This window comes from Myxine glutinosa, chromosome 5 (genome assembly GCF_964187855.1).
Source record: "Myxine glutinosa chromosome 5, kmMyxGlut1.1, whole genome shotgun sequence".
Taxonomy (NCBI): Eukaryota; Metazoa; Chordata; class Myxini; order Myxiniformes; family Myxinidae; genus Myxine; species Myxine glutinosa.
The window spans coordinates 186,558,914-186,575,082 of NC_136265.1; the positions used below are offsets into that span (position 1 = coordinate 186,558,914).

Here is a 16,169-nt window from a genome sequence, read left to right on the forward strand (position 1 = left end):
GGCTAAAAACGATATATAGCACGATATCTCAAAAGGTTGTGGACAAGCTATGACAAAACTTGGTGACGAGTTGGTTTAGGTGTCACAAACAAGCCAATTCGATTTTGCTTCAGGTCTGCATGCAGATCCAGCCGATCAGTGGGATGTAAAAGGTAACCTGTTCAGCCTGGCAGAGGTGTGCCCTCCACCGAGTGCCATTCCAGTTTTCCATGTACTGTACCCCTCTATCCCCAATGGTTCTCGGTACAGTATCGAATTCCAGTCAGGCCGTATCATCGGACCGTTGGATCAAAAATGGCTCATTGATCCAAATGACGACGGGTATGAAGTAATTTTGTAGCGGTGGAATTTTTACTATTGCAAGATTTATACTAACACTGGCGAATAGAACTTAAACTAAATGATAAATAGCGAAAATGTTTAATATGCACTTTCACGTGACCCGATCCGAGGAGTGCCATTGGCCGGAGACTGGGCGGGGTTTTCACGAGTCGCTTCCGGGTTTAGTGGGTGTGTTGTGCGATTACCAGCGGCTCTTACCTGACGAGGTGTTTTTTGTTTTATACTTCCTCGACCATCTTTCTCTGCTTTAATTAGTCCCCCTTCTCTGAATTTGCTTTACTTTTCGGACCATAAAAACTTCGCTTTCGTCATGGGCGGAAAAACGCCCGGACACGACCCCATCGCTAATGGACGGGCCGGACACGTCGTGCACTCGGGCCGGAACGGTGTGGTGAAGCCCCAGGTAGGCGTGAAGGTGCGTCCGAGGCCGTCGGTGTGTTTGTATGACTTTGTGTGTGCAGGACCTCGTGTGAGGAAACCCCCGTGTACGGAGCTGGTGCCGTTTTGTCTCGTCGTCTCGTCGTCTCGTACTTCACACCTTCGTCTTCAAATGTCGCACTTGGTAAACGTTGCTCCTGGATACGCGCGAACGACGAGAAAAGTGTGAATGGTAAAGGGGGTAAAAGGGGGTCGCGCATGGTCATCGCGGTCACGAGTGTCAGGATGAGATGAACAGGTTCCCAAAAACGTTTATAATTCGTGGAAAGCGAAATGATGAAAACAGATTTGTTATTGAATCCCCTACGGTAAAAGGGGATGTGACGTCACATCAAATGACAGAACGTCTCTATCAGGGTCAGAGGTCACTGCCAGGTAACCGGCTCAGAGTGAGTGCCTTGATTGGGAAAGGGAAAACAAATAAATCAAAACGGATTTGCTAGTCCTTGGTGGGCATCACTGTACATGATCAAATGTAAGACCAAATACTTCATTGGATTCATCAGAATGAACCTGAATAAGTCAGGAGCAAAGATGGTCAGAAGGAACCTGAATAAGTAAGGAGCAAAGATGGAGTCATCAGAATGAACCTGAATAAGTCAGGAGCAACGATGGAGTCATCAGAATGAACCTGAATAAGTCAGGAGCAACGATGGAGTCATCAGAATGAACCTGAATAGGTCAGGAGCAAAGATGGAGTCGTCAGAATGAACCTGAATAAGTAAGGAGCAAAGATTGAGTCATCAGGAGGAACCTGAATAAGTAAGGAGCAACGATTGAGTCATCAGAAGAATGAATGAATAAGTAAGGAGCAAAGATGGAGTCATCAGAGTGAACCTGAATAAGTAAGGAGCAAAGATTGAGTCATCAGAATGAACCTGAATAAGTAAGGAGCAACGATTGAGTCATCAGAAGAATGAATGAATAGGTAAGGAGCAAAGAAGGAGTCATCAGAATGAACCTGAATAAGTAAGGAGCAAAGATTGAGTCATCAGGAGGAACCTGAATAAGTAAGGAGCAAAGATGGAGTCAGAAGGAACCTGAATAAGTAAGGAGCAAAGATGGAGTCATCAGAATGAACCTGAATAAGTCAGGAGCAAAGATCGAGTCATCAGGAGGAACCTGAATAAGTAAGGAGCAAAGATGGAGTCAGAAGGAACCTGAATAAGTAAGGAGCAAAGATGGAGTCATCAGAATGAACCTGAATAAGTCAGGAGCAAATATGGAGTCATCAGAATGAACCTGAATAAGTCAGGAGCAAAGATGGAGTCATCAGAAGGAACCTGAATAAGTCAGGAGCAAAGATGGAGTCATCAGAATGAACCTGAATAAGTCAGGAGCAAAGATAGTCATCAGAATGAACCTGAATAAGTCAGGAGCAGAGATGGAGTCATAAGAAGAATGAATGAATGAATAAGTAAGGAGCAAAGAAGGAGTCATCAGAAGAATGAATGAATAAGTAAGGAGCAAAGATGGAGTCATCAGAAGAATGAATGAATAGGTAAGGAGCAAAGAAGGAGTCATCAGGAGGAACCTGAATAAGTAAGGAGCAAAGAAGGAGTCATCAGGAGGAACCTGGATAGGATTTGGGTTTCAGTTGGTTCTTCTTCCTCGACCCTCAAATCCATCAAAGTGCAACCAAGTGAGCCTTCCAGAAGAATTCCTGTAATAATTCACTGACTGCTGATGGACAGACATCCAGTCAGATAGAAACTTTCTGAGCAGCAAAAGAATATCCGTTTAATTCTGAGCCATTCATTAGGTCTTCCAAAACTTTGCTTCAAACGGTGATCTTCCTGGAGATTGCGTTAATTACAGAGCATGAGTGATCTTGGACCGATTGGCAGAAAATTGTTGGAATGTTTTCTGCATCCAGTGACCTTGAAGTGATGTAGATTAATTGATTGTTGAATTTTCTGGGATGGTTTGCATTCACCTCATTGGAATTCGTATTCGATGCATTCCTTTTAATAGATCGTTGGTCTCCATGTCGTGGTCTGCAGACCCCAAGGGTCCGTGAGGTGGTCGCCGGTGGTCCTGTAGGAAAAGTAAATAAAGTCTCGTTGGTAAATGTTGAAATTGAAGTTGCAGAGTTTGCCTGGAGGTGGAACCCGATTGAAGGTGAAACCTCTAATAGTTTAAATCGGACATTCGTGCTCTGTCATCGTTGAAGCAGCACCACCAGCTCTCTCATTTGGTAAGTTTATCCGTTCCCCTTGTATGGCCTTAATTGGGGGTTGACTCAGCCTGTCATCCTTCCGAGGTCGGCAAATTGAGCACCAGTTCACTCGTAATTCCCTGTGTGTCGCAAGAGGCGACTAACAGGGTTGGCGGCAGGAAGGGCATCCGGCCATAAAACATTGCTTCAAAAAGGGGACCATGGTGCCCGAAAAAGGCCAACCCCTGCTCTGCGGGGGAAAATGGCATCTAAAGGTGCTTCTTGTATGGCCTTAATTAATGGCCAAACCACAGTGTGGAAAGTAAAGTTAATGGAAGTTCTTTATTGCCTTCGAGCTTTCAGCAGGCCCAAGTTTGCAGATGAACACTGCTACTATGCACCTGGCACTCAAGCGATTCACACTCGGGGCAATTCGCTGTTTGGGGCGATGCGTCTTGTCCCTGTGTCTTGTAGCTGCACGCACGCACGCACACACGCACACACACACACACACACACACACACACACACACACACACACACACACACGCACTTTTCTCTGCTAGAGCGGGGATTAGTCTTGTAGCTGCCAAATTGCAATAAAATCACTTGCGAGCTAGTTTTACGTTCCACATGGAATTCTCACCATATTTTGCTCTTCTCCTGGCAAGTTGATAATCTCATTTTCACGAAGCTTCATCAGCTTGCTGTTTTTTTTTTGTTTGTTTTTTTTTCGCCTTTCTAAAGATAAGATTCTTTGCAGGTACGGGATGTCTGCACGACACGTCGCTGTGCCATACGTAGTGGTCTGCAACATGTTGGTTCAATAGTGGTTGGGAACCACTGGGTCTTAAGTTTGATGTTTTACTTTCACACACGTTCCCCCGACTTGTGTGTTTTTATCCCTCTCCCTCTCTGCAAGAGCAAGGGTAAATTGATAGGGGGGGCCGGGTAACGTCACAACAATTGGGTAAATGATGATGATGGTGTGCGTCGTCGCTTTCTACGAATCTCTTGGGCAAATAATGAATGAATGAATGATCGTTTTAAGGCCATTTTCCCCGCTAGAGCAGGGGTTAGCCTTGCGGGCCCCATGGCAATCATGGTTCCCTGTTTGAGGCAATGTTTTTATGGCCGGATGCCCTTCCTGACGCCAACCCTTGGTCATGCTCTTACGATGTGCATGGATACGGTGTTACTATTCTAAGCCGGGGTACACACCGGGATCATTCATCCCAGCAAGCTGGTACTCATTTTGCCGACCTCGGAATGATGACAGGCTGAGTCAACCCCCCTGGTGTTAATTTAGCGATCGACCGGGATTCGAACCCAGGATCCCAGGATCCTAGGATCCCAAGCCGGCACCCTAACCGCTAAGCCAACACCAGGCTTATAATGCAAATAATGGTGTATTGAAATGCAAATTCCACTAAATCGGCAATCGTGTTCCTCACGAACGAGTAGTCATTATTAGTAACTTGGTTACGAATCAATTATCCCTCGGAAAACTCTAATTGGTGGTTTGGTTGCGTGACACATGATCTGCCTTTTTACGATTATTTATTTATTTGACAACAAGGTAAATGCTAATTTTGAGCAGTGCTGACTATAGTCTGATGATGCAATTTTCAGGTTGTTTATGTTATAAACTTCCAGATAACCTGGTTCCATTGGACTAATGTAAAGGAATTTGTTCCCATTAATGTGGAATATTAAGGGAGTTTGCTGTGAATGTCCTCTGACATAATACACAAACTGCAAAAACTGAAAACGTTTACCGGTCAAGTGAATCAACAAAAAGGTAATCATACAGAATTGGCTAAATACTTTGTGCACACACACACACACACACACACACACACACACACACACACACACACACACACACACACACACACACACATATATATATATATATATATATATATATATATATATATATGTATATGTATATATATATAGATAGATATATAGATATATAGATATATATACACAAAGAATTAAGTTAAGCACCCCCCCCCCCGTTTTTTTACAACCTCGCACATTACAAGTTTGTTGTCGTCAAAACAGTGTAATATACCCATGATATTGCTATATTTTCTGGAGAAGTGATATTATGGTCACATAAAAACATAACAATCATGCCGTTTTCAATATTTTATTCTGAATAATTTAAGGTGAAATTTTTTGGGAATTTTAGGCATATTTTCACCTCAATTTAAGTATGGAGCTATAGGTCCATCACGGACAGTGTGGATGACGTTTATGTTTTCTAACGTACAGTCATTGTTCTGAGAAGACCTCTAGCGATCTTTGCGTCAATAACGTGTGTAGGACCCACGTGATCGGATCACTGACTCAACCAATCACTTTTTTTCACTTTGATCACTCAATTTCATCAATGGATAATTGCTAATGTCATACCAATCATTATTTGATCTCACATACCTTAGAATATATGCCAATGTATACATATACACAAAGAATATATATTAGGGGGTGCTTACCTTAATTCGTTGTGTAGGGGTGCTTAACTTAATTCTTTGTGTAGATATAGATATATAGATAGATATATATATAGATATATATATATATATATATATATATATATATATATATATATGTATATATATATATATATATGTATATATATATATTGTTGCGGATATGGGATTTGGCCTCCATATCCGCTTGTAAATATTCCCCTATTTCCCCAATACTCCCCAACTATCCCCAATCCCCCATTCCCTAGTCCCATTGTCTGTAAACAACACTCTGTAGAACCGACCTTCCCCTTTTTCCCCCATTAAATGTCGTGCCCAGGTTCACCGCATCTCACGTAGACAACTATAGGACATCTTGCTAGTTATTCTTAGTCTATGTCAGTTAAGGACTCGTTTCCATTAATTCTGACTCTTCGTTGCACCAGAATGTGATTGTATGGCACCAGTAGTGAGTTTAGGACCTCCCCATACCTCCTCCCATCTTCCTCATGAAACAACAACAACAACTACAACAACAGCGCGCGGGGAGTGTGCGTCCTCACTCCGGCTTGGTTAGCCGCCATTGCCCATGTGCGCCGACGGGGTTACCACAAAGGGGCTGACTGTCGGCCCCTCGTCAAGGGCGGAGCCCGGTAACCCCCCGCACCCAATAAGAAGCAACGGGCCGATTCCATCTGGGGCGGAGCTAACGAGCCGAGGGCGTGTCACTCCCCGCTGGATATACGCAGCCACTTACCGGACGTGACGTGAGATGCGCCCCCAGCTTGGAAAAGAGAAGTCGCCACCTCCGAGCGCTGAGAGACCTCCCGCATCTCTGGACCGGACCGGGTCGATTCTGCCCCTGAGCCAAGGTGCACCTTGAGCCTCGACTACCTGCCCTTCCTTGCCATCAATCCCTGTGTGAGTCAGTTTTGTCCTGTTTATCTGTGGTCTGTCGGGGCTACTATAAGACCGTGATTAAGTGCCCACCTTCCTATGCTGTCCCTCTTGTCCTTGTAATCTAAACGTTCCGCATATCCCATATTATAACCTCCTCCGGAGGTCTTGAGAACTGTACCCCTGGTGTCGTGTCATCTAACCCAGCCGTTGTGTCCTTTCCTTCATTGATCTAGCGTAGCGCGACTCGGCCAACGTTCGAGTATAATCGGGTAAACTGTGCAGACGCGGTCATACCAAACCGCTCGGTAAACTAACATCCAAAACCGCGTCTGTAACATTTGGTGTCGAGGAGTTGGATTCGGACCTGGGACTAAATTTGTTAGGCCCAAATTTTGGAACACCAATTGTACCATTAGGGTAACATTTGGTGTCGGGAAGTGGGATTCGATCCGGAGCGCGTTTCACGCGCTCGAAATTATAACAGCGAAATTTAATTGTGTTTTACAAAAAAAAATAAAAACCCGAATTTTGAAAGTCGCGCTATGGCAGACCAAGACGGCTGGGTTCCGGTAGAAGAGAGTGAGGCAGGGTCGATCCAGGACCAAATTGAGGGACAAGAGGAGAGCGAAGCAGTGAGGGTAGCAGATTCGCAAAATAGCGTCGTCACGCACGAGGGTGCGGGCGCGCAAAATGGCGCCTCGCAGATGGCCACGGCGACCACGCCCGCGACAGTAGTAGCGCCGCTGGTAGATTTGAACCTTTTTTTTCATACAAATGAAGGCCCTTATGGCCCAGAATAGCGAGAAAATGAGGGAGGAAATGAGGGCTGATAGTGAGCGATTGGGTGAGCGATTGGAGGGCCAAATGGGGGTAATGGGGAACCGGATGGATGCTCAGGGTGAGCGATTGGAGGGCCAAATGGGGTCCAATAGCGAGAAATTGAGGGATGACATGGGGGCCCAGATCAGAGGGTTAGGGAGTAGAATAGAGGGATTAGACAATAGATTAGGGGAAATACAGGAGGGGTTAACGGGGGTAGAAAATAGAATGGCTGCCCAGGAGAATCAAATGGAAGGGATGCAAAAGGGGTTAGAGGGGTTAGAAAACAGTATGGAAGGCAAATTGAGGGACATGAGGGACCAAGCGGAAAGGGAAGTTAAACAAATGGGGCAGCAGATAGAAGGGGTCAGAATGGGGGTAGAAACCAAACTGGATGCTCACAGGGAGGAAATGGAGCAGATGAGGGTGGCATCTGGGCAGGAGATGCAAGTGATGGGAGAGGAGATCAGAAGAGGTGTGAGTGAGGAGGTCGGAGGAGTGCGCGAGGAGGTGAGGCACTGTAAGGAGCACATGGAGAAGGAGGTGAGAAAGGGGACTGTAAAGTTACAAGGGGGCATAGAGGACCTGACGCAGGAGGTGGAACAGCTGACGTAGGGACAAAAAGGACTAACGGAGCAGGTTCAAAGGAACACTGCGGTATTAGGAGGGTTAAAAGCGACACAGAAAGAACTAAAAGACGACTTGATAGCGACGAAGAGGGAATGTCAGATGGTACGTGAGGGACTGACAACGAGGTTGGACGAGGTGACAGAGGTAATGGAGACGAAGGACCGGCAGGTGAGGACGCACATGGAAACGGTCAAGGTAGCCTTGGAGGACGAGCTTGAGGAGACGTACCGGGGAATAAAGGAGGTGAAGCAGAAATTAGAAGAAGTGGAAGAAGGGGTGAGCGAAATTAAGAAGCGACGGAGAGGGGATAAGAAAGAGATAAAAGAGGAGATAAAAGAATTGGTCCGAAGTCTGTGTTCGGATCGTGATGATGTGCTCATTAACCGGATGAGGGATTCGCAGGTGATGGAGGAGAAGCGAAGAGGAAGAGGACGCGGTGTAAGTGGTGACCAATATGGTCGTGCGTATGATGCGCCAGGTGATTTAAGAAGCTTGGGGGTCGAGATAGACCCGGGTGTTCGTGAGAGGCCGCTGGTGAAGTGTGCGACAGGTCTGGTGTGCGAAAAAGGAGGTGTGCGAGAAAGTCCGACTCTGGGGTGTGTGAGGAAAAAGTGCGTGCCAAGGAGTGAGGGTGCTGGCGAGAGTGAGTCGGTCGTAGCGCGTGTGCGAGGGAGCACATGGAAGCGCGTAGCGCGTAGTGAGGAGTGTTACGGAGGGTGTAAAGGGAGAATGCACGCCTGTGGTGAGTGTTACAGAGGATGTAACGGGAGAAGGTGTGCGAGAAAGGTGTGTGACGGACAGGTGCATGGGGAAAGAGTGCGCTGTCAAAGGCAAGGAAGAATGCACGCCTGTGGTGAGTGTTACAGAGGGTGTGACGGGAGAGTGTGCGCAAGAGTGTGCGCGAGAAAGGTGTATAACGGACAGGTGCATGAGGAAAGAGTGCGCTGTCGGGAGTAAGGGTGAGTGCGTTGTCAAGAGTGGAGGTGAGAGTAGTAAGAGTGACACGGAGCGTGAGTTGGTTGTGACAGGCGAGAAAGGAAGCACACCTGGAATGGTAGAGCGTGAGTGGGAATGCACGCTGGAATTGGTAGTGAGGCACGTGGTTGGGTGTGCGAATGAGAGCACACCTGTGATTGTCACAGAGGAGGTGACCGAGGAGGGGGCGCGAAGAGGTGTGTTGGTGAGGTGTGCGACCAACGAATGTGTGCCAAAGTGTTCGGTGGTCAGGTGTGTGACCAAGGCTGTGACTGGAATGAGGGTACCTGGGTGTGTAAGGAAAGGTACGAGGAGCATGGGAACGGCTGGATGTGTGAGCAAGGAACGGGCTGCGGGGTGTAAGCATGCAGGTGAGGCATCGAAGGTAACCGGGGTAGAGTTTAGAACGACTTATAGCCGAATCGAGCCCTCGGTGCGTGCCGGGCCTCGCTTTGAACGGCCGCGTCCGTGCTCCACTAGGCGGAGCGGGCAGCTGGATAGGAAGGGTCGTCATGGCGACCACTTTTTGTTGAGGCATTCCGGCAGGTCGAGATCGGGCCATGGGATGGCTCCGTGCCGAGATGGTGCGAGGGATCTCGGCCCGGGTAAACCTCCTTCCCTGCACCGAATGCGGGACGTGTCCAGCCGCTGGCACCAAACAACCCGCATTCATGGCTTGGCTTTACGAAGCCGGGCTTTGGACAGGAATTGGCGCACCGAGAGGCATTAGTGAGTAGACTGTGTGATGAGGTTAGAGTTTTGGCCCCGAAATTAGAAAAACAAAATTTGATGATTGGCAAAGGATTGGCAGTAATGATTGGCAGTAATGATTGGCAGATGATGGGCAGTGATTGGCAAATTTTTGATTTGTGAAATTTGATGTGCAAAAATTGGTAGTGAGCGATGGGCCCGGTGGGTGGGTAAGGGTGGCATCCCTGCCACCCTTCCCATGTGGGGCAAATGCGCACTAGATTATGGGGTTTATGGCAGTGAAAACTAGCCCGGGTGGGTTAGGATATTGATAGGGCCCTAGAAGATGACATTAGGTAACGTTAAGTTTAGTTAGTGACTGATACCTGTAGTGGGGACGCAGGTAGATTAGTGTGGATGATAATGACGTGGGAGCGCAATAGTTTAAAGGGACGACTGGGAAGCGCAAGTTTCAGAGGGGAGTAGTTAGATGAGATGATGCTGTGTGAGAATTGAACAGGTGTGATTGCACAGGTGTGCAACTGGACAGGTGTGTGGAGCAGTGTATGAGTAGTGAGTGTTGTGGATCAGCGCGAATGCGCTTGGGGAGAGAAGGGTGCAGGTGGCACCAGGTGTGAGAGCACAGGTGTGCAAGTGCAGGTGTGTGGAATATATGGAGCAGAGAATGAGTGGTGTGGAGAGAGTTGGAGTAAGTGGTACGGAGTGGTGTGCATGGTGCGAAGGTGTGGATGGGGGAAGAGTGGACCCCTTTCACGAGTACCCGGGGCGGGTAGTGTAAGTGTTAGGTAGAGGGTATAGGTAAATTGTGGTTGGATATTGGCATTTGTGGTGCGGTTGCAGAATGGTATTGTGGATGGGTGCATTAGTGTTGTGGAAATGGCTGGGCGTGTAGCCTGTTAGTGTGTGTAGTTGGTTGGGCACTCCACCACTGTGAGGATGTCGGCCAGGTGAGGCCGCAGGTGGGCTCTGGGAGCCGGTAGAGTTGTGGATGGGGCCCGAGGATCCGGAGGACGGACCCGGGTAGCCCAGTGCCAGAGAGGGCACCGAGTGGGGAGAGCGCCAGAGGGCCTTCCCCAGGTAGTTAGGTTAGGGTAAGGAGCAGGTAAGCTCGGAGGCAACTGCAGTGGTGGAGGTGTGCAGGTGGGTAGACCTGCTGGGAGAGCTACACGTCGCGGCCCAGAAATTGTGCGAGGGCACCGGGAGATGAATCGGGGGAGTGAGACCCCAAATTGAAAAGCACCACAGTTTGGTCAATGGGAATTGGTTTTTAGAACCCATAGTGTAAGAGGGCCAATGGTTTGGCAGGAGAAAGACCCCGGGTAATGTAAAGTTGTTAAAGTCATTTAGGAAATAGTTAGGATTGATGAACCTGTCGCACCATACGCAGCCACTTACCTGAGGTGATGATGATGACTCCACACCTGTGTTTTCTTTGTTCTGTGTGCAGGAAGTGAGAATTGCTGTTTGGATTTGTGAGACGCATCACGACGTGGATGAGACATTGGGGTGATTCCATCTCTCCCTCCTTAGGAGGGACTGATGATGAATTGGTGATGGCAAATTTTGATGTTGAGTTGGAGATGGCAAATTTTGATGAGAGTTGAAAATGGCAAATTTGATTGGTTAGGAGGGAGAGAAGACGAATTTGGTTTATGGGAGGAACGGGGAAGACAGTAGGGACGTTTGTTGATTTGTAAAGTAGATGTTTATGGGTAGTCTTGTGTTTTGTGGATACAGTAAGGGGTAAGGGAGGGGCAATGTAGGTTACCTGGTGGGGGGGGGGGGGCGTACGTTAGGATCGTACCTGTCTCACCTGGTTCCCATGTGCCCCCAGTGTGCATCATCTTATATTGCGTGCACTTTTGCGCCCTTACCACCTTACTCACTTGTCTTTTCTTTTGTCTCCCACCTCCGAGGATCTGGCTTTGGGGCAGAGAGAGAGGAGAGAGAGGTGCTGGCTCCGCAGTTGTGGGCCTGCACTTTCGCTGCTCGCTGCCGGGATCGATACACCATATGGACCGCAATTTTTGTGTCCGCCCACCATGGACCGCAGTTCTCTTGCGGGCAAGCACCACCCGTGGATGGACCTATGGGTCAACGTGGCACCTATGCCATACAGGTGAACCACTTTTAGTTGGCCCCCTGACGGCCACAATAAAGAAATGGACGCGGTTGGCGCCTTTCTTTATTTTTTAAAGAAGCAAGAAGGCCAAGTGCACCACATGAAGGCAAGACCAGCGGCAGAACATCGGCCGGCTGCGACACCACCGGTGATTTATGAACACTTTATTGGTGCACCGGATGGTGCTGACTGTGTGATGGGGTGGTGCTTTTGGTGCTTGAACGGGGTGCTCTGAACATTTATTAAAGGCCATAGGGCCACAGAGCACTCGTGGGTTGGTGTATCGATGCTGGCATGCGTGCTCTCTCTATGCATAACATCTGCATGTGTTCCTCCAAAAACAGGTCCTGGATCGTAGTGTAAATATCAGTGTAGTCTTATGTAAATAATGCTCCCTACCGGCTGTATGTTTAGTTTGAGAATTCTTTCCGCGATTCGGTTATCCTGTGGGTGTGTTTCTGTGAGGAGAAGGGTGCAACGTCGCAGGGGGACATATTTACTCATTTGTGAACATCTGTAAAACTGTCGCACTCAGGGTAGAGTTAATAGTAGAGGGAACTACATCTGAGTGCCACACTAAAGTAGGTAAAAATTTATCGGGTCGGGACGCCCCGAGGGTAGAGAAGGGTGCAATGTTGCGGATATGGGATTTGGCCTCCATATCCGCTTGTAAATATTCCCCTATTTCCCCAATACTCCCCAACTATCCCCAATCCCCCATTCCCTAGTCCCATTGTCTGTAAACAACACTCTGTAGAACCGACCTTCCCCTTTTTCCCCCATTAAATGTCGTGCCCAGGTTCACCGCATTTCACGTAGACAACTATAGGACATCTTGCTAGTTATTCTTAGTCTATGTCAGTTAAGGACTCGTTTCCATTAATTCTGACTCTTCGTTGCACCAGAATGTGATTGTATGGCACCAGTAGTGAGTTTAGGACCTCCCCATACCTCCTCCCATCTTCCTCATGAAACAACAACAACAACAACAACAACAACTACAACAACAGCGCGCGGGGAGTGTGCGTCCTCACTCCGGCTTGGTTAGCCGCCATTGCCCATGTGCGCCGACGGGGTTACCACGAAGGGGCTGACTGTCGGCCCCTCGTCAAGGGCGGAGCCCGGTAACCCCCCGCACCCAATAAGAAGCAACGGGCCGATTCCATCTGGGGCGGAGCTAACGAGCCGAGGGCGTGTCACTCCCCGCTGGATATACGCAGCCACTTACCGGACGTGACGTGAGATGCGCCCCCAGCTTGGAAAAGAGAAGTCGCCACCTCCGAGCGCTGAGAGACCTCCCGCATCTCTGGACCGGACCGGGTCGATTCTGCCCCTGAGCCAAGGTGCACCTTGAGCCTCGACTACCTGCCCTTCCTTGCCATCAATCCCTGTGTGAGTCAGTTTTGTCCTGTTTATCTGTGGTCTGTCGGGGCTACTATAAGACCGTGATTAAGTGCCCACCTTCCTATGCTGTCCCTCTTGTCCTTGTAATCTAAACGGTCCGCATATCCCATATTATAACCTCCTCCGGAGGTCTTGAGAACTGTACCCCTGGTGTCGTGTCATCTAACCCAGCCGTTGTGTCCTTTCCTTCATTGATCTAGCGTAGCGCGACTCGGCCAACGTTCGAGTATAATCGGGTAAACTGTGCAGACGCGGTCATACCAAACCGCTCGGTAAACTAACATCCAAAACCGCGTCTGTAACAATATATATATATATATATATAGATAATTAGATATATATAGATATATATAGATATATATTGTTACGGAACCCAACGTCGGCCTCTGTTCCCCTTACCGAGGGGGGACTAATCCCCTCGTCTCTGACTGACCGACGGGGTCCCTGACGCTGCCCAGCTACCTCCGGAAAGGCAGGTGCACAGCCCCGTTCGTACCGCGGACAGATGTTAATTGCCGAGCGGTTTTAGCAACCGCGGCACGAACTATTAACAGAAACGAACCCGATTCTGAAACATTGGCCAAATCGTGCCACAGGTATTCAATGAAGGAAATCACTAAGACGGCGGATGTGAAGAAGAGGAAGACAGCAGTAGGAAATACGAATATGATTTATTTGCTATTATTTACAACCAAAAGAAACCAAGGAGGAGGAAAGATGATAAAATAAAATACAGAAGAAGAAGAGGACACAGTGCAAATTAGCTTACCTACTACAGTCTTACTTAACCCCAAGGACAAGACACACAGAACAAACTCACGTACACAGAAGGATGGAATGGAGGCAGGAACGAAGGACTGGAAGGAGAGAGGAAGGTTCAGCTGGAGCAGATGGTTCGGGCTTGATCCCGCACGGGACGTCGGGCTGGACCTCGACGTCCACCGATGCCACCGATCCTGGTTCCCGCGTGGTAACGGGTCGAAGCTGCCTGGTGGAGTCAACGCTGCCTGGTGGAGTCAACGCTGCCTGGTGGAGTCAACGCTGCCTGGTGGAGTCAACGCTGCTTGGTGGAGTCAACGCTACTTGGTGGAGTCAAAGCTGCTTGGTACTGCTCGTGGGGCTCTGTCACTTTCCTCGCTCTGGACTCATCTGCCGCATCTCTCTCTCCCACTCCTCAAAGGCTTCCGCGTGCGCTTTTATAGCGCCTCCAGATCAACCCGCGCCACGCCCGAGCTGATTTCTCACCGGTCCTGATTGGCGGGTCGCGGCTCGCTGGCTCCACCTTGTGATGACGATCGGCGGCTCCTCCCCCTTCTTCTCCGATCTGACCGCGTGTTCAGTGGAGTTTTGCGGCGAAAACCACAAAGCAGCAGCGGCGAATGCAGAAAACCGCCCAATGCAGTTGGCAATTGATGACAAAAGGGGAATGCAAAGGGAATCTACCTTATTTGAATTCGGTGCAATGGAGTGTCAATTAATGGAAGACAAAGCCTTAAACTAATACACATAATAAGGAGATAACTACTGAACAGGGAGATCTATGATTTGCTACGTGATTGTATATGGAATAACTACGGGAACGACCTTTGAACTTTATACACAACAAATGGAGGAAGGAGGGTGATATTTACAACAATTTCATTACAATTACAACGATAATAAAAACTACAACACCATTCTCAAATCCACAATATATATATATATATATATATATATATATATATATATAACAACATCAAAATAAACTTATCAAATCTTTAGGACACACATTGATATCCTCCACGCAAAAATGAAAAATATTTGAACACAGAGGTAAAGTTCAGCTATCTTTACTAAATGCATGTCAATAAACAAGATGTTGCCTCAATCACAAAAAACAAAAAGCATGAACATCACAAGGGGTGGTGCAACAAATGTCACAGCACTGCAACACAAAGGCACGCACCTGAATACAGTCAAAACAAAATGACACAGGAATGGACACAACACTCCTAACAGTCAAGGACAGAATGACAGCAGTCCTCAATATCGTGTGTGTCCTCCCTGAGCTGTGATGCAGGCTATACACCTCCGACGCATGCTCCGTACCAGGAGTCTGATGCGGTCCTGGGGAAGTCTGTCCCACTCCTCCTGCAAGCCTTGAATGAGCATTTTCCGATTGACAGCCGCTGATCTCCTCGATGCAAGAGGTCGACCAAGCTCATCCCATAAATGTTCAATGGGATTTAAGTCGGGGGAATAAGGCATCCAAGGCATCACTTCACCACCCTGTTCCTGGAGGAAGTTTGTGGTCAGGCGAGCAGCATGGGGTCGAGCGTTGTCCTGCTGGAAAACTGTGATGACAGGATGAGCCTGGTGAAATGGCAGCAGATGAGGTCTCAAAACTTCATTGACATAGCGCTGACTAGTGAGATTGCCTTCGATGACGACCAGACGTGTCCTGAAACGGGTGGAAATGTTGGCCCATACCATCACACTGGGTCCTTCGCAACGATTGATCTGGTGAATACAGCATGATGCATACCTTTCCCCACCTCTGCGCCATACCCGTTGACGCCCATCAGCAGCATGGAGGCAAAATCTGGACTCATCGCTGAACAAGACTGCACTCCACTGTTTCTGTGTCCAGTGTCGATGCTGCAGACACCATCTTGGTCTGTTCCGCCGATGCACTGCGTTCAACACTGGACCTCTGCGAGGACGTCTTGCCACCAGGCCCCGACTTCTCAAGCGCCCCTGCACGGTAGAGACACTGATGCGGTTGTTGTGGCGACCTTTTGTCACTGCAGCTGTTTGCGTCGCAGGGTGGAAACGATCACGAACATGCTGCAGCACAATCCAGCGATCTTGATTTGGGGTGGTTACCCTGGTCTTCCTCTTCGTGGACCATCATTCACAGTTCCAGTTTCACCGCAACGCCTGGCCAGGTTGGAAATTGCAGGCTGTGAGCAACCAAGACGTTGGGCAATTGTTCACTGGTTTACACCAACCTCAAGCATCCCAATTTCCTTTAAATGTTGTTCAGATGTCCGGCATGGCATCTGAATTTTCTTGTTGTTTTCCCTGTCAGAAACCTCTCGAGTGACTATAGACAACAACAACAACAACAACATGCATTTTAAGGCCATTTTCCCTGCTAGAGCGGGGGTTAGCCTTGCGGTCCCCATGACAATCTTCTCCATTTTGCC

The 16,169-nt window shown here is 48.3% G+C and overlaps 1 protein-coding gene across 5 annotated transcripts in view; it reads left to right on the plus strand.

Annotated features, from left to right (window-relative positions):
- Window positions 1–466: 466 nt before the first annotated feature.
- The window catches only part of LOC137426599 (serine palmitoyltransferase 2), a 62,000-nt gene continuing 46,297 nt past the window's right edge, over window positions 467–16,169 (plus strand). The window contains exon 1 of one of the 5 annotated variants that reach the window (XM_068115267.2): window positions 467–757. In XM_068115267.2, coding sequence (XP_067971368.1) covers window positions 653–757 — 105 coding nt within the window. In that variant the 5' untranslated portion in view covers window positions 467–652. Of the gene's footprint in view, window positions 758–12,598; window positions 12,970–16,169 lie in introns of those variants that run through there. The other 4 variants (XM_078779257.1, XM_068115265.2, XM_068115266.2 and 1 more) reach the window with 4 other exon arrangements.